Below are 16,427 nucleotides of genomic sequence, written 5' to 3'. Positions count from 1 at the left end.
GTTAAACAGTATTATTCTGTTAGTTGTCATCAATTACTTTTAACTTGGAATTCAACTGATGCATATATAATTAGTCATGTATATAGTAACAAAATTAGTATGTAAAGAGTATTTTGTTTGTAATATGTAGAAATCTTTCCCCTGTATCCAGAATTATCGTTATTATTTCAGACATGCTTTACTGGCAAAAATTCTTGAGTTTTGGCCATACAAACATACAGCACAAAGTGACCTGGACCAGCTGGCTGGGCTGATCACATCTAAGAAAGAAAGTCAAGCAGCTGTAGGTGTTTGTTTCACGTCTTAAAATTTTCACTTATTTCCATATGTCAAAGTTTTGTTGTGTAAGTTATTGTTAAATTGAGTTGTGTTTATTGACTTGTAATATTTGGCTTGTGCACATTTTCTTAGGAAAGGTTAGGGGTCTTTGCTTTTTAAAACTTTTAGTTTTAACTTATGAAGTCTTATCTTTCACAGAGTTCAAACAAACTAATATGCTTATTCATTGGTTCATCAGAATAAGGAGCAGTTTAATTTTAATAAAAGCAATAATTATTAATATATGGTATTAAAATAAATGATACAATTGTGATAAATTATCCAGAACCTAAAACTCATGTGATTTGGTATGAGTAAAACTGATAAAAGTTATGCTTCCTCAACTCAAATTAGTTCACATCATAACAAATGTTGTCAAGCAGTTTGCTATTATGTAAATAACTTCTCAATCACTGTTAGATCTGTTGTATTTCAAGTAATGTGAAAAGCCCTGGAATCGAGCAAAGAGGCCTTTTTTGGGTCTCAACACAACAGATATAATGTAATTGACATATAATTATATATTTGTCTTTATTTTCACTCAGAAGTTAATAATAAATTGGTAAATACCTATGTGGTACAAGTGACAAATCTCAAAACTGTGGCCTCTGACTAAACTTTATGCATGCTGTAATTATTCACAGGTTTAAGATTGAGCTAAAAATTTATTGATTTGTTTTTGTCTTGATATATCTGAATAATGTTTCTTTATGTCTTCAACTTAAATGAAAATAAACTTAATACCTGGATGAATATAAACTTCACCATTTACAATTATTTCCTACTCTTATGTTGGGAGTTATACTTGCACACTTGATGGTAAAATGTACTTTTGACTTTGTGGTTAGTATTTTGTCATGGATGAATTCAACTTTGTGCTTTTCAATACATTCAGTACTGTACTTATCACAGGTACACAATCATGTCAAGTCTCTTAAAGCTAGGATTAAGTCATTTGAAGATAAGTTCTTGAAAGGAAAGCATGCTCAACAGCAGTGGGAACAAAGTATCTCCCAGTGTATTATCGTGTCTAGATGGTAAGCTCCATTTCCTAGTATTTTTGCATGTAGCTCAAACATCTTTAAAAGTAGGGGGACCAAGGTGTGTCATTAGCAGGATCAGTGTTGTCAGTAGTGGGATCAAGGTGTGTCAGTAGCAGGATCAATGTTGTCAGTAGTGGGATCAAGGTGTGTCAGTAGCAGGATCAATGTTGTCAGTAGTGGGATCAAGGTATGTTATTGTTGTCAATAATGGGACCAAGGTGTGTCAGTGTTGTTTTGAGTACATTTCAGTTTTCAAGGTTAAAACATTAACTTTCACTTTAAACACCAAAGTTTAGAGTAGAACATTTCTGTTGCATTTTTTTTTGTATAGTTTCTCTTAGAATTTAATTACAAGTCGTATACATTTTAACATTGTAAATATTTTTGAACAAAAGTTACCATTTTTATTACAGATAAATACGCATTTAAGATGTTTATGTATCAGTTATAATTGATTTATTTATAATTAAAAAAGCATAATATTGCTAAGATTTATGAAAATATATTTTACAGTCTATCACTTTTACACTCAACTTTAAACTAAATATATTCAAAAATAGATTTTGATTTAATATCTATTTTACTTTCTCAGTTTTGTGGTTTTTTTGTGTGTGTGATTATGTTTAATTACAGTGTTTGAAAACTTAAAAATCCTTTTCAGTGTGGAGACAGCATCTATTTACGTCCAGAAAATACGAGAAAGTTGGCAGTCACTGGTCCGAGATAAAGCAGCTCGAAGTAAGCAACTTTAAAAGTTTTAAAAGAAAGAGAAAGGAAACCTCTTCTCATGTAAAATAGCTGTTCTCGTTCAGTGCTGTCCCTGCTATGCAAAAATATTGTATATGCATGCTACATTGGAAACAATGGAATTGACTTATTGAAATGCATCTAATATCAATCATCAAGCGAGTCCACCAATAAGAGTGTGACATATTCTCATATGTGGCTCCCTCTATTACATTCTACTGAATTATCACTTCTCCTTTGGCAGTACTTGTGTTCAGTGATTTTTTTCTTTTGTGCTCTTTGTGGGCTCCCTTGTGACTAATAATTTAATTTCTAAAGTGGGATTTCTTCATTAAATTTTTTTTCTTTACATTGAAGAGATCCTTAACTTCAGTTACAAGTCTTTGTTTTTTCTTACACCCACATTTTTATATCAAACACTTTTGTTTGATATGTATTTTCACCATAAATTCTGAGGCTCATGTTACCAATTTGAGCATTACACCTCCTATTAGCACTATTTCACAGGCTGCAGGTGGAAGAGACCAGTTGTTGGATTTATCTGCTGTGAGATTGATTATTATGTGGGTTAACCACCTCCTGAACTTGTCCTCTTTCCTCCTGAACAAACCAAATCTTTGTTAACCTGAATATGACCTAAGAAGGTCAAACATTATTCTCTGAGATACATTTTTTTACTTCAAGTGGGTTATTTGTTATTACAAAACCAAATCTGCTTGGACCAATGATTTTGATAGCTGTTTCCACCAATGGATTTTACCATGTCTTCTTGTGCCCCACCTGTAGAATCAGCTAGGTCAAATACGGCATTTTTAGACATGGTTTTTCAGGAATGTGATGTTTTGTTCATTTCCTTGATTCCCTATTATCCCCATTCTTCTTTGTTGCATGATAGTTCTTCCTCTTGATATTTATTTTTCCCACCCTCTTCAGATATTATAATTCACACTGAGTAATTTGCTTCAGAATTAGTTGAGGGTGTCATCACGTCTCACTTTTCATGGGATACAGATCAATTTGCAATCGCTTATCATCAAGTTGACTGTTTGTTTCTTGACTCTCAACAATTGGGATCAATTTTACCTGTGTTTGGACAGTCCCCAATTTTCCTGTGCATTTATACTATGTGTAATTTTCACACCTTTCTTCATCTTTCCCTTACTTTTGAGGCAATTCATCAAGACCCTGAGGGTATTTTGAAAGAAACCTTTCCCTGATTGGCTAGATTGTTGTCTTCAGCTCTTGGTTTACACATGTCATGTCTCAATTTTTGGGATTTTCTGGGTCGAGACATGGCCTTGTCCCAGATTTTTTCCTGCACCCTTATCTTAGAGATTTATGCATTGCCTCTTTTGTTTGCCATTTTTGGTCATATACCTGCAACATTGGAAACACTTTACACTTTCCTCATTGATAGCATATATGTCATAGCCAGAGCCAAGACAAGCCCCTATTTCTGTTTCCTAGACCTTCTCAGCCTTTACTTGTTTCTCCATTCAGGGTATCTCATCTTGTCGTATTATTTGATGTAAACGAGCATGTTGCCAGCATTACCTAGTGGTTTCTGGGCCTGTGAGAGCCCAGTTGTACAAACGTGTTCCCTTTTGGCAATCTTTCACCACAGATCTGTGGGTTATTTTGGTTTTATCAGAGGGACTTGTCCTACAATTTTTTTCTCCCTTCCTTTGTTTCAGGTACCCATTTCATTTCCATTGAACCTGTTCATTATTTTTCTCCAAGTTGTTTGTTATCCCCAAGAAAATTGGAGACTTGTTGCCTGTACTAGGTCTGTCCCATCTCATTCAGTTTCTAAATCTGCCCTGTTTCACTGCAGAGTCATTTCTCACTCTTAGGTGGCTTTTTTCTTTGGGTTCATAGATGACCAAGATAGATGTTGTTAAGACCATATTGAAGGTTTTATTGGCCCTAGGTTTTTCAACTTATAGAGGCCTTCTTGAGACAGAATCTCTACATGTACTATATTTATAGTCATAACTTGAAACCCCCTAATTTAATTAATGTGAGGCCCTGGGCTTCAGTCACTGTTACTGGTGGAGGTTTGTTGCATGATGTTTTTCAGTCGATCCCAAATGAGGGGAGATGAAAGGCATGCATACTCATTTTTTGGCACATAGAGGGAAACACTGAATGAAAATAGCTATGTATGTGGTACTAGGAGGTAAGTACCTATAGGAATTACATTTTTAGCATAAGAAAATTATAACTTTCCTCATTTGCACTTTTATTCTGTCAGAGCTTTTGTTATATTCATCCCAGTTTTAAGTTTCTTTTCCATTTGATGATTAGAGGTATTTCAATGTTTAGTTTGTTTATGGTACTGCTGTGGAAAAACTTGAAAAGAACTAATTAACAGCTTCTATATACAATAATCTATGTCATTTCTTTTGTCGAAGTTCTAAATGTGTCAAAACAAGTGATCACTAAACTAGTTTTACATAGCATTTCTTGCATTGTTATTTTTTCCTTAATTATATTTTTGTAAGTTTTTCTTATTTTCTTTCCCAAAATGGTTTGAGAGGGATTTCATTGCATTTAAATTAATATTTAAGCCTTACTTAAATATTACATTTAATCATGTGGTATCAGTAAAGTATTATTTTAGCTGCATGTTGTGTACATATGGATTAAGGACTCTTTGGTGAGGTCTCTGTTTGATATTTCCGTCTAGCTCTGTGTAGTGTAGGAATGTATTAAGGACTCTGTTTGTGGGGTCTCTACATCTGTTGTTGTGTCCTTGATAAAGATATAGATGAAATGGTACAGTATCAGTAACATATTGTTTTTCTAGTTGTGTTGTGAAGTGCACACTTTATGTATGGATGATGCAGTTGGACTTTTTAGAGTAATAAATTCACTGGACTTTTTTTTTTTATACAAGTCATCGGAAGCTAGATATGAATAGATACTTCGAATACTCATTCTATCTCCAGTTTATATGGTGTTTTTGAAATATATAGAGCATCCAAAAGTTGAAAACCCCTAAATAGCCCAAACTGAGCTCATCTTCTTTCAACAGAACAAAACAGTCTTCATGATCTCCTATTTTATTATTATAATTTTATGCAAAATAAAAAAGAAAAGAAAAAATAACTCTACTGTAAATGATGCTATTATGCCTTAAAGTTAGCTTTCATATAGAAAACTGGTTTTCCTTTAAAACAGTTAAGTACAGGGTGAAACAAGAATTACCAGCTATTAGTTGAAACTGTAGATGACTGTAACATGTTGAATACTCAGTGCTTTGTATGCTGTACTGTTGGTGTCTTTAGGGAGCTAACCACTATATTGTTTATGAGGTGAAGGAATAAATAAATAAAAAAAAATCAATTCCCATACAGATCATGAAAAGTTAGATACAGTCTACCTGGTATAGTTGCCCTGTCGTTGGTGTATGTGTTGCTTTTCAGCTATCCAGAATTTCAGTAGTGGAAAACCAGTAAATAGCCAAAACTGAGTTTTTTCTTATTTTCATTCCTTATCATTTTTCTTTAACAGGCCTAGTGCCAACCTAGTTCTAGTATTAGCTAGTATCAACTTTTCTCCAGTGTTTGTGATGTTTGTCTATCTATTTTATTATTATTCTATATAAAATTCATAAAGCTTTAGAATACTCTATAACCACTATACACAATCTCATAAAAAGTAAACAAGCTATTAGGGCTGGTTACTGAACTTGAAGAAAGGAACCAAACAAGATAGGAATGGATGTGGGCATGTTATTTGATTAGCTAATGATCACATAGCACTCTAACGTTTCTTAACTTTATGTGGAGAACTGGCAAAACAAATAAAAACTAGAATTTTAGTCATAGAATATTCACAAAAGTAGTATTCTAAGGTTAACTAAGGGAAAGGTATAATGATTTAAGTTAAATGTATATTCAAACACCAAACTTTCAGTTGACAAAGTGGAAAATCTAGTAATGTAAGGATTTTATTTTTTACTTAAAGTCATGACAGTTTAGTCTGGTATGTAATCATTAGCCGATAAAATGATATGTCTGCTTCTATCCCTGGTTTGTTTGGTTATTTTTGTCAAGTTCAGTAGCCAGACCTATATAGTTTGTTTTTTTTTATTTAGCAATAATGTTTTTCCTTATGCTTGTATGGTGCTGTCTACATCTATTTGATATATAAACTTGTAGATAATTTTCTGTGCTAGCAGTTCTACAAAAGTAGTGGAATATGTGATAATTTTGCAGAAATATTATATTTTATATTATATTTTATCTTTTTTGATGTTAATTTTCTTTTAAACCAGTGTTAGTACTTCATTTGTAATATTTTCATAATCCTACACTTGTTATTTTATTAAAATTACATCATTATATTTTACGTGTTTAAAGAATGATACATTGTTTCTTGATGTTTTGTTACTTTTTTTTTTTCCAGCTCTTTCTTACAGTGATGAACAGTTTCACATTCTGGAAAAGCAAGTATCATTTTCTTTTTTTAATAATCAGATTAGACTTTAGTTGAGGAAGTCAATATTAGTGTTTAGTAAGTAGTAGTTTTCAGCCTTAAGAAAATAAATACTTTTATTTTATCAGTAACCGATTCAGTCTTTAGTTTGAAGAATAATATTCAACCTTCTCTGTCAGGACATCATTTATTGTGCACGTCATGAGGTTTTTGTGACTTACATTCAAAATTTAATTAAAGTACTTTTTGTTTATGTTTTTTCTAATTTGTATAGCATCAAATTGTAGCTAGTAATCCATATTTTAATAATAGATAAATTCTTAAATTTATAAGGCAATATTTTAAAAAATCTTGAATTTCCTCTAGTATAAGGAAGGTGACACATTTTCTCTAGGTATCCCTGCTTCTATGTTTTATTCACTACCCGTCCAGTAAGTATGATATTTAGCATAAATTACTCACTATTGCTGAAAAAACAAACCATGACTTCTATGTCCTTCAATCTTATTTGTTTACAAAGCCATCAAGTAGAATATCAGACCCTTCTTGCTGCATGCACATTCTCTCTTTCAGAATTTATTAAAAGTTTTCTTTTACTCTTATTATGTAAATTTGTTTAACTAATAGAAGGCTAAGATTTCCACTTATCAGGTTTATATTATGTTGTTTCCTGAAGAGAGAACTGTTTTCTCTTTCAGTACAAATAACAACTAGCATTCATGAATTTGTAATAGCTCTTGTTGCATAATGGAAAGCCATTAAAACTGTGATAGTTATGGAACATTGTTTATTTTTTGCATGATATTATTCTACATTTTTTTGATGCATTATACAATTAAGTAAAAACTATTTTGTGATTAGTAAATTAGTAGTAACTGTTAGTATAAGAACAGTAATGTTAAGTGTTATTGACACTTGACAAAAAAAGAAGTTCCAGGTAACTTGTTTATTTCTTGTTTTTCATGTTTACTCTTTATTTATTATTATAAAAGTAACTAAAATGTAAAAATAGGGATCCATTTACATTGGTTAAGGTTAGATTAGGTAAAATAATATAATAAAAATGTTTCATGAGGCATGCATGCATGCAAGCAGCTGTGGGTCAGGTAATTCAATGGTATAAGTTGATCTCCACATTCCCAAAACGATTTCAGAATTATAATGGCATGTATAGTATTAGTTAGACATGGTTCAAAGGGCAATAGAATTTAAGTATAAATAGATTTATATTGTTATGAGTGTAAAGTTACTTAGAATAAACAAGTGCAGTTTCATGTTACAATTTGAAATCATTATAGGAAGAAGAAAAGGGTAATCTAGATTTATTTCAATTCTTTTTGGGTGACTATGATCAACCATGTATAGAGTTAGGGTAGAGAAACTGACAGATAGAATATAAAGTTTTACTGAAACAAACAGTATTTAGGAGGTTTTATAGACTTAGGAAATGAAAGTTGAGGTGAAGAAAACTATTCCTAATCATTCTTGATATATTCATGGACAAATCTTTTTTGGTTTATTTAGAATACTTGACTAAAAAACATGATTCTTTTGTATGTAAAATACTTATATTTACTGAAAATCTGCCAAATACTGTGAAGGTGTATATATTAAAAGATAGTAGTATGAAAACTGTAAAGACTTTAATTGAGCACAGAGAGATAATGTGTTTGACCAAGCCTGTGTTGACATCTCTGCATCATGCCAGAAATAAAGAGTAATAATTATCATGTAAAACATTAAAATAAACAGCAAAAAACTGTGAAAAATTAGTTTTTTTTATTAAAATGTTAAATGAAGAGTATTATAAAACAAATTTGAAGTAAATCTTAAGTTTTAATGATGGTTTTATTAATTTTGTCTTGTATTGAATTATGTAAAAAAATCAGGATTTTCTATGATCAGTTAAATTTTATTAACAACTGCAGAATATTAAACTGTATTAGAATAAGCTTGCATAGAAGATATTTCAGTGTTCTCTGTTCAGTGTTTCATTGTTAATGAATGATACATTTGTGCATGAAATTTGGGGCTCATCTTAAAACGTGAACAAAAGGATATACCGAAAGCATATTTCACAACTTATAACTTCTGTGTTTTCCTAATTTATACTGGAAGGAATAATAATTTTATTTTCTATTTGCTAAAGAATAAAAATACAGCAGACTGGACAGAAGCTTTTTTCACTTCTTCAAGATACATGTTTGAAGGCTTGCCACCAAGTGTCTCAAAAATTGGATGATTGGTACAAGTGAGTGGACTATTCAGTTTCTTTTTGTTGAATAGGATGGTACTACATGTGTTAAGTTGTGGCTGAGAAAAATATTAATTTCTCAAAATGTATTGATTAAAAGTGCTTGAAGAACTTGAAAAACAAATATTATCAATGTATAGATGGTGATATGAAGCCATTTTAACAACTTGAAACAATCTAATAGTAATTCTGTACAAACTATGATATGAAATCTCTTGAAGAACTTGAAACAATCTAACGTTACCAATGCATAAATCGTGATATGAGACATGTTTGCTTACATTGGATAATAGGGCTAGGTTGATATTAATGAACATCTATACTAGACAGCAATAACTGTTAAAAACAATTTTTGCCGATAACACTTTTAAAACCATGTATCGCTTACTGTAACTATATTTCATAGCATCACTGTTGTTAACTCTGAATCCTAATTTCATTCTGTGAATTGAATTTCATCACATTTCAATTGTTTCCAAAATAATTAATTACACAAATGTGATGTGTTGTGAAATTGATTTCGTCTTCATCTTCATCTGATGTCTTAAATATTTGTTATAATTTTTTTAGAAATTTTAGTAAACCATCTTAAAAGGTTTTAGATTTAAATAATTATGTGATAAGAGTACATAAAGCTATAAGTGTTATCTGTTTATTAGATCTTGAACTCTTAATTATTTTCATACAAGCATCCTTTTCTGCACAGGTTTTACTGAGCAACATTCAAAAACTGATTAAAATACCATAATATCATGATATACAAATAAATATAGCTAATAGTCTAAATTTTAATATTATATAAATTTTATATTCTTAATTTTATAAGGGAATATTAAACCTTCAGTTTTCCCTGTTATGAGAATTGTGACATTTCCTCATAGGTATCAGCTTTTCTGTAATTTAATTACTATTCCTATTAGAAGTATGAAATCTGACATAAAATACTCATTTTAATATTGTCATTGCTTAAATAAAGCGTAATTTTTATAGACTTCAATCTTATTTGGTTACAGAGCCTTAAGCTAGAAAATGAGACTCCTCTTGCCACACCCACCTGAGTTTCATAAAGTGTTAGTAGTTCTATTAAACACTTAATACTATGTTATCTGTAAACAGTAGGAAGCCAAGATTCTAAGGTAGTCAATAACATTATATTACATTGTTTTTTATACAGAGAATTGCCTATTTTACTTCTAGTTCAAACTTTATTCCCACAGAAAACCAACCAGTGATCTTAGATGAATTTTTAACGGCTCTTGTTGCATAATTAGAATGTAAGAAAAATTATGTTAGTTATGGGACATTATCTGCTTTTTCATGTTATAATTTTGTGTCCTTTAATAAAGTATTTAGTGCAGTAATATCATTAGTATAAAAAAGTAGGGTTAAGTTTGGTCCTTAGCAAAAAAAAGAAGACTCAAAGTAAGTTCTATATTTCTTGTTTTTCATGTGTATTTTTTATTTATTGTCATAAAAGTAACTAAAGTGTAAAAATTATAAACATTTTAAGTTAGATTAGGTGAAATAAGTAAATAAATTTTTGTGATGTACACTTGCAAGAATCTTGCTAATAACTTGTGGATTACATAATTTGATAGGTAATTAAAATTTATTTTATATTTTTTCATGGTGGTTGAATTGAACAACTTTATAGAGAGTTATGATAGAAAGATAACATAAAAACTACAGTAGGCTTTCCTAGACCAACCATCTCCCCAAGGAAAGAAATCCTACATTGCAGCCAAAATATTATAGTCCTAATAATTTCGTTGTCTTCTTTACCATTATAAAATATTTCTCTAGGCTGACCACTTAAATCAGTCCCAAGGCTATTGTTGATTTTCCATATTGCAGCTGGTTACTGTCAATTTTTATTTTTGGTAATAAGCATTAACAGGTGTTGCTTGCAAACATGTTCAATATTTGACAACACTCAGTACATGTCACTTTTAAATTACACTGATTGTGTTTCTAATTAAATGTTATTGGCTTTTGGACAATTATGTTACCAAAATTACCATCATAAATATTTTCACAATACATGAAACAGAAGTTACACTAATCAAATTACTTGAAGCTCATGCCGCTTGTGAGATGTTAGTCTAAGCAAGTGTACTTCGTAGAAAAATTTTATTATTATTATCATTATTTTTATTTATTACCTAATTTAACCTTATCTAGCCTAAAGTTTTCTAATTTTTATATTTTTAGTTACATTTATAATAATAAGTAAAGAATAATTAAAAACAAGAAACGCAGCACTTACCTGTATAACTTTATTTTTTCATCAACTGTCCTTTTGTGTTATCCCTAATACTTTCACCAATGTAACTAGTCCATAAAGTAATTTGTTTTTAAGTAAGTAATGCACAGAAGAACACAGAATAATAATGTCAGTAGGTGAGGTAGTTGGGTATCTGTCAGAATTCTTCTGGCTCTCTGACTTGAGCAGTCAGAAATTCATCTTAGGTTTCCACTAAGCTTCTTGTGGGAAAAAATTTCTTATCAGCTAAATTGTCAGTTATCTGTAACATTACATAGCATGAATCATATTGTAAATACTCATTTGAAATGTAGGCTTTCTATTAGTATTAAACTAAATAGTAGGTAGTCACAAAAGACCCACTTGAAAGGGGCAATGTTTCCACATACTTTTTTATGACATCAGTCAATGAATAAAACATCAGTTTGTGTTTTGGTTGCATGTGAAATTTATTGTTAAATTCTCTTATAAATCTGTGTGGCATAGAAATTCTGCTCCAAATTTATGCCAAAGGCAAAGCCACCTGACTGTGTTGAGCTATCATTGGTAGATAGTTATTGAAGCATATAATGCCAGCAATAAAAGCTAGTGCAAATCAGCTGATGAGTTGTAAATGTTGGTAAAACACTATTTCGGCAATTTTTGAAGCATAAGGCTGAACGTAGAAGAGAACATTTGAAGAGAATCAGCCATCTTCACAAAAACACATTTGTTCTAGCTTTTTGCATGATAACCTTGAAGCATCATGGTATCAAAAAAACTTCTATCAAAACTCAGTTTCTGGACCAATATTGGAAGAAAAGTCAAAATATCATGTGGATGGCTCATTAAAGTTAAAACCAGACTTAATATTCACCAGCTCACAATCAGTGGTGAATGTAGTTAAGTTGATGCCATGACAGCTGATGAATGGAATGCCAATTTGCCTGCTGTTAAAGAGTGATATGGATCTAGATACACACATACAATATGGATGAAACTGGGATTAGCTTTGGTGGTTTACCAGACAAAACATTATGTTTAAAAGGTGAACAGTGCACTGTGGGGAAGTGATCAAATGTTAGACTAAGTATTGTGTTAAATTGCAATAGTATTGGTAAAGTTGAACATGCTTTTATGTTCAGTAAGGGCACAAAATCCAGATGCTTGAAACTTAAACATAAAGAGTGATTTATCAGTGGCTTGGTATGCTAACAAGACTGAATTTAATAAGCACAGAGTTGCAACATTATGCTGCTGTTAGATAATGTTACATCATACAGTCAAGAGAATATTAACAATGTCAGAAATATGTTGTTGCATCCCAATGCAACATCCTTTTGAGCAAGGTATCATTCATGCATTTCAAAGCCCACTACAAAAAGCATCTATGTTAAGAGACATGGATAAAGGCATGTCACTTACAAACTTTGTAAAAAATGTATGCTAGATGCTTGTGCTTGGATCAATTCTATTATGTGTAAAATCAAGACCAGCACAGTATCAAAATGTTTTTCATGAGGTGTTTCATCAGTTCCCCCTCAATTGACAACAGTAAAGATAACGAATACATGTGTTTGGCTTAACTGCTATAGCCTGATAAAGTCCACCACCCTACTGAATACGTCGATCAAGAAAACGAGTTTTTTGCTATGAAAGAGCTCAGAGACAACTGAGGACAGGAACTTCTCAACAACCTGATGGTGATCATTCCACTGAAGACAGCGCACAATCCAATCAGTACCACAAATGATGAAGTGCATTGCATATACGAAGAAGTTTGCACTAAAAATTCAGCATTCATGAAAATAAATAATATAGAAGATACTGTTTATAGTGAAATTGCTAACACTGTCAAAATACAACTATCCAAAATTATCTTTTTTTTTGTATAATAAAAAATATATGTAGGCATAGTCTGTGACTAAAATTTGTAAACCACTTTGAATTATGAAAGTAAAGACAATAAAATGGAAAATATTTAAGAAATATTAATAGTTTAGATGCACAATATGCAAAGAAATATCACATATAACATTACAGCTCAATATGCAAATACTTCATAGTTAACTGATGATCTAGTCAATCCCTAGTAAGACGACATTTGTTAAGAGCGAAAAGTGGTCTTATTGATAGGGAGAGTCTACTGTAAAAGGTTTGAAGTTTATTTAGATTTTTAGAGATTATGCAAACAAAATTTGAGAATTTTCATATGAAGAAAAAAATTTTTAATCTTAACATAAAAATAACTTTACAATCAGAGCAGTTAACACTTTGACTCCCTATATTTTCAAGAATTCTTTAGTGAAAATATTTCATTAAAATTTCTGATCTTTTTACTTAAAGAGCCTTAATACATATGGAAATCTTGTGAAGTTTCATGAAGATACATAAAACATAGTAGCTGTTTTAATGTCGAAGCTATGAAGTCAATTTGGGGTCACACACTAGGCTAAACAGTGAAGGAAGGCTTAACAGTCCATATATCAGAAGTCTTCTCCAATAGTGAACACATTTGTAAGATTTTTTTTATATTGATTAACGTTTTTCTTCTTTTTGACAGCATGATATAGTTTCCAAGCATAACACCATGATTTATTCATTTGATGATTTTAACTGGATTTATAGGAGTATTTATTTGAGCTAGTTGAAATATCTGTCATTTATCATTTGAATCTGGTTGTGGAAGAGCTATGGAAATGTCAGATACTATTAATTAATTAACGATTCTCAGCTTAGATATGTTTTGTATATGTTTTCAGTGCTATCCAGGTTGCAATGGTTCAGTGTGAATGTCTACAGAAAGAAATCCACACCTGTGTGGAAATGGTTAAAAGTCATGGTATCACACTTGAAGAAGTGAGTATTATATGAATCTAATTAAGATTGAAATCCATTTTGTTTAGTAGATTCTGAATCCTTGAGATTATTTAGTTGTTGAATTATTTTTTTCTTAATGTTTAAGAAGGGTATGAGCTAATTCAAAGCTTCATATACCTCTGTTTTATGTATTATTCAATGTTACCAAAAACCATTTTCTATGTATTCAACATTTAGAAGTGTTTCTTTTAAAATTTAAATAAAGATATCTTGGTTGTTATTGTATGAATGCTATAACTGAACAAGGATGATAAATCATGTTTGAAACCATGAAAAATCTCTAGTGTTGTAAACAGATTCACTTGTTGAAAACATTGGTTTACCAGTTTTTTTTTCTACCATATGTTTTATACTACCATGTACAGATGTATAATTAATATCAAATAAATTAAAGTCAGCAACTAGTTGTACTAAATTAACAAGAGGGAAAAAGAGTAATTAAAGATGGTAAGTATAGGTGATAATGTGTGACACTTCTATTTTACAGGTGAAACAGCTTGCTAGGTTCACATGTACATAGTTAATATTGTTAATCTTATATGCTCACTAAAAATATTTAGACAAAGCAAGAGCTTGAAACAACCACAGAGAAAATTATCTCATCCTTGAAGAATACATTACCTCAAGAAAATACAGGTGGTTGTCTAGCTGAGACAGAGAAGCTGCAGTGTAAGGAAAAGAGAATCAGGAGTAATAAGTCATCAATAAAACACAGAATCCCAGTCAAGCTACTTAAAGAGTAAGTTTATGCAAAGAATAGTTCTGATGTCCTTTTATTACCTGACTTTCAAGTTGAATTAATTGCATATTTCTTAAGACTTTTTCAAACTCAACGTAGCCATTTTATCATTAAGACAGATACTGTAACATGTACTGACTGTCAAACGAGAAAAAAGGTGTAGTTTTAAAAACGTTTGGATGTTAAAACATGTATAATGTTGTAGTTTGATATTTATCTGGAAACTTACAAATTACCAACATGATACCCATTTTGTCAGGTTTATTTTATAAAAAACATTAAGATAAAACATTTGTTCCATGCTTTCCTGTAAAATAAATATTCTAATGATTTTTTCTAAGTTTTGGTAAAATACTACAGGAAAATACTTGTCTTTATCACAAGGAATTTCTTAATTCCTGGTATTTATTCAGAGGAAAAAACAAAAAGTTAGAATATTCCTTTCATTGAGTAGTCACTACTTAAAATTATTCTATCTAAAGAGAATTGGAAATTTTTATTTTCTAAATATTTCAAGTTTCTTGACTATTCTTAATTTTCCTTTTGCTGTTTCAAAATAAGAAGACCTGTTAGAAATCTGTAGTCACAAACTTTCAGTGTTTTCTTGTTAATATTTTTTACTATTAGCTTGCCTTCTTTTAATTTCACTAACTGTTGTCTGTTTCAGTATAATGGAACTACAAGAAAGCCAATCTAGCTTGTGGAACATTTTGCAGGAAAACGAAGCTATGATAGCGCAGTAAGAAACTTTCAGTTTTTTTATATAACCAAATTAGTAAGCATTACAAGATCCTTACAAGGACTGTTATTTAAATAGTATCATAAGAAAAATATGGCAAAGGTTTTAATCCATCTCTCATAAATATGTTATATAGTATTGTTGGTTTTGAACTAATGCTAGCTTCATATGCTGGATTTTAAACTGGTGTAATTACTGTTTTAATGAATGATGTTAATATATTGGAGAACTCATAGAAACACAAGAGCTTTGTTTTTCCTCAATTCTGTAAAAATGGAGATTTATCAAAGAACTAATGGTTTCAAGCATCAATTATACCTTTAGTATATTAATTTATCCACACCACAGTCACGTTCTTAAAAATTAACTGTGTTTGCAAGATTTGGAACTTATATTTTAGTCTGAGAAAGTACTTTTACATTCAATAACTAGCTGGAGTACCCATCTCCTGGATGGCAGGTATGTAAGTTCATGATTAATGAAAGGTTAACTTATGACATAGAACCTGGAAAGTGCAAAACTGAAAATTTGTCTCTTCAATGACCCTCCATACCAACTTTGAGGAAGATCCATCCATGCCTGCAAAGTAATTACATGAACATACAACAGATAGTACTGCTTTTATATATTTTTACCTAGAGACAAACCTAAATTTCTCTAAAACTGTTTTGAGTTCACAGAGAAAATAACGTTAATGTGTCGTACCTTTTTAATTTTTCAGATTGGATCAGGTAATGTTCTTACAATTGAAGGAAAACAAGAATGACACAGATCATACAAGTTGTAAAGAAGTTTTGAATGAAAGATAGGATGCAGACTGTTGAAGAATATGAACCTTACAACCATTTACTTATGTAGAAGTTCATTGTCTTCACTAGGCATAATGTACATAATGTGAAATTATTTGCAGTGGGTGTATTAGTTATAGTAATGTACATGAAGTAAATTTACAGATGGTGGGTCCACTTTCTTTAGTTACAAGTCAATCACTTCCTTGAGTTATTCATTCCAACTTATTCAAG

The 16,427-nt window shown here is 30.8% G+C and overlaps 1 protein-coding gene across 16 annotated transcripts in view; it reads left to right on the top strand.

Annotated features, from left to right (window-relative positions):
• The window catches only part of LOC143247077 (serine/threonine-protein kinase TBK1-like), a 45,210-nt gene extending 28,819 nt beyond the window's left edge, over positions 1 to 16,391 (top strand). For 14 of the 16 annotated variants that reach the window (XM_076494489.1, XM_076494484.1, XM_076494476.1 and 11 more), the window contains 9 exons: positions 172 to 283; positions 1,231 to 1,355; positions 2,023 to 2,099; positions 6,522 to 6,561; positions 8,701 to 8,802; positions 13,810 to 13,906; positions 14,488 to 14,666; positions 15,334 to 15,405; positions 16,127 to 16,391. In XM_076494489.1, coding sequence (XP_076350604.1) covers positions 172 to 283; positions 1,231 to 1,355; positions 2,023 to 2,099; positions 6,522 to 6,561; positions 8,701 to 8,802; positions 13,810 to 13,906; positions 14,488 to 14,666; positions 15,334 to 15,405; positions 16,127 to 16,214 — 892 coding nt within the window. In that variant the 3' untranslated portion in view covers positions 16,215 to 16,391. Of the gene's footprint in view, positions 1 to 171; positions 284 to 1,230; positions 1,356 to 2,022; positions 2,100 to 6,521; positions 6,562 to 8,700; positions 8,803 to 13,393; positions 13,565 to 13,809; positions 13,907 to 14,487; positions 14,667 to 15,333; positions 15,406 to 16,126 lie in introns of all 16 variants that reach the window. The other 2 variants (XR_013026359.1, XR_013026358.1) reach the window with 1 other exon arrangement.
• Positions 16,392 to 16,427: the final 36 nt, after the last annotated feature.

The sequence above is a fragment of the Tachypleus tridentatus genome, chromosome 3, assembly GCF_004210375.1.
Source record: "Tachypleus tridentatus isolate NWPU-2018 chromosome 3, ASM421037v1, whole genome shotgun sequence".
Taxonomy (NCBI): Eukaryota; Metazoa; Arthropoda; class Merostomata; order Xiphosura; family Limulidae; genus Tachypleus; species Tachypleus tridentatus.
Note: the sequence above shows the minus strand (reverse complement) of the source record. Positions and strands in the feature narration are given on the sequence as shown.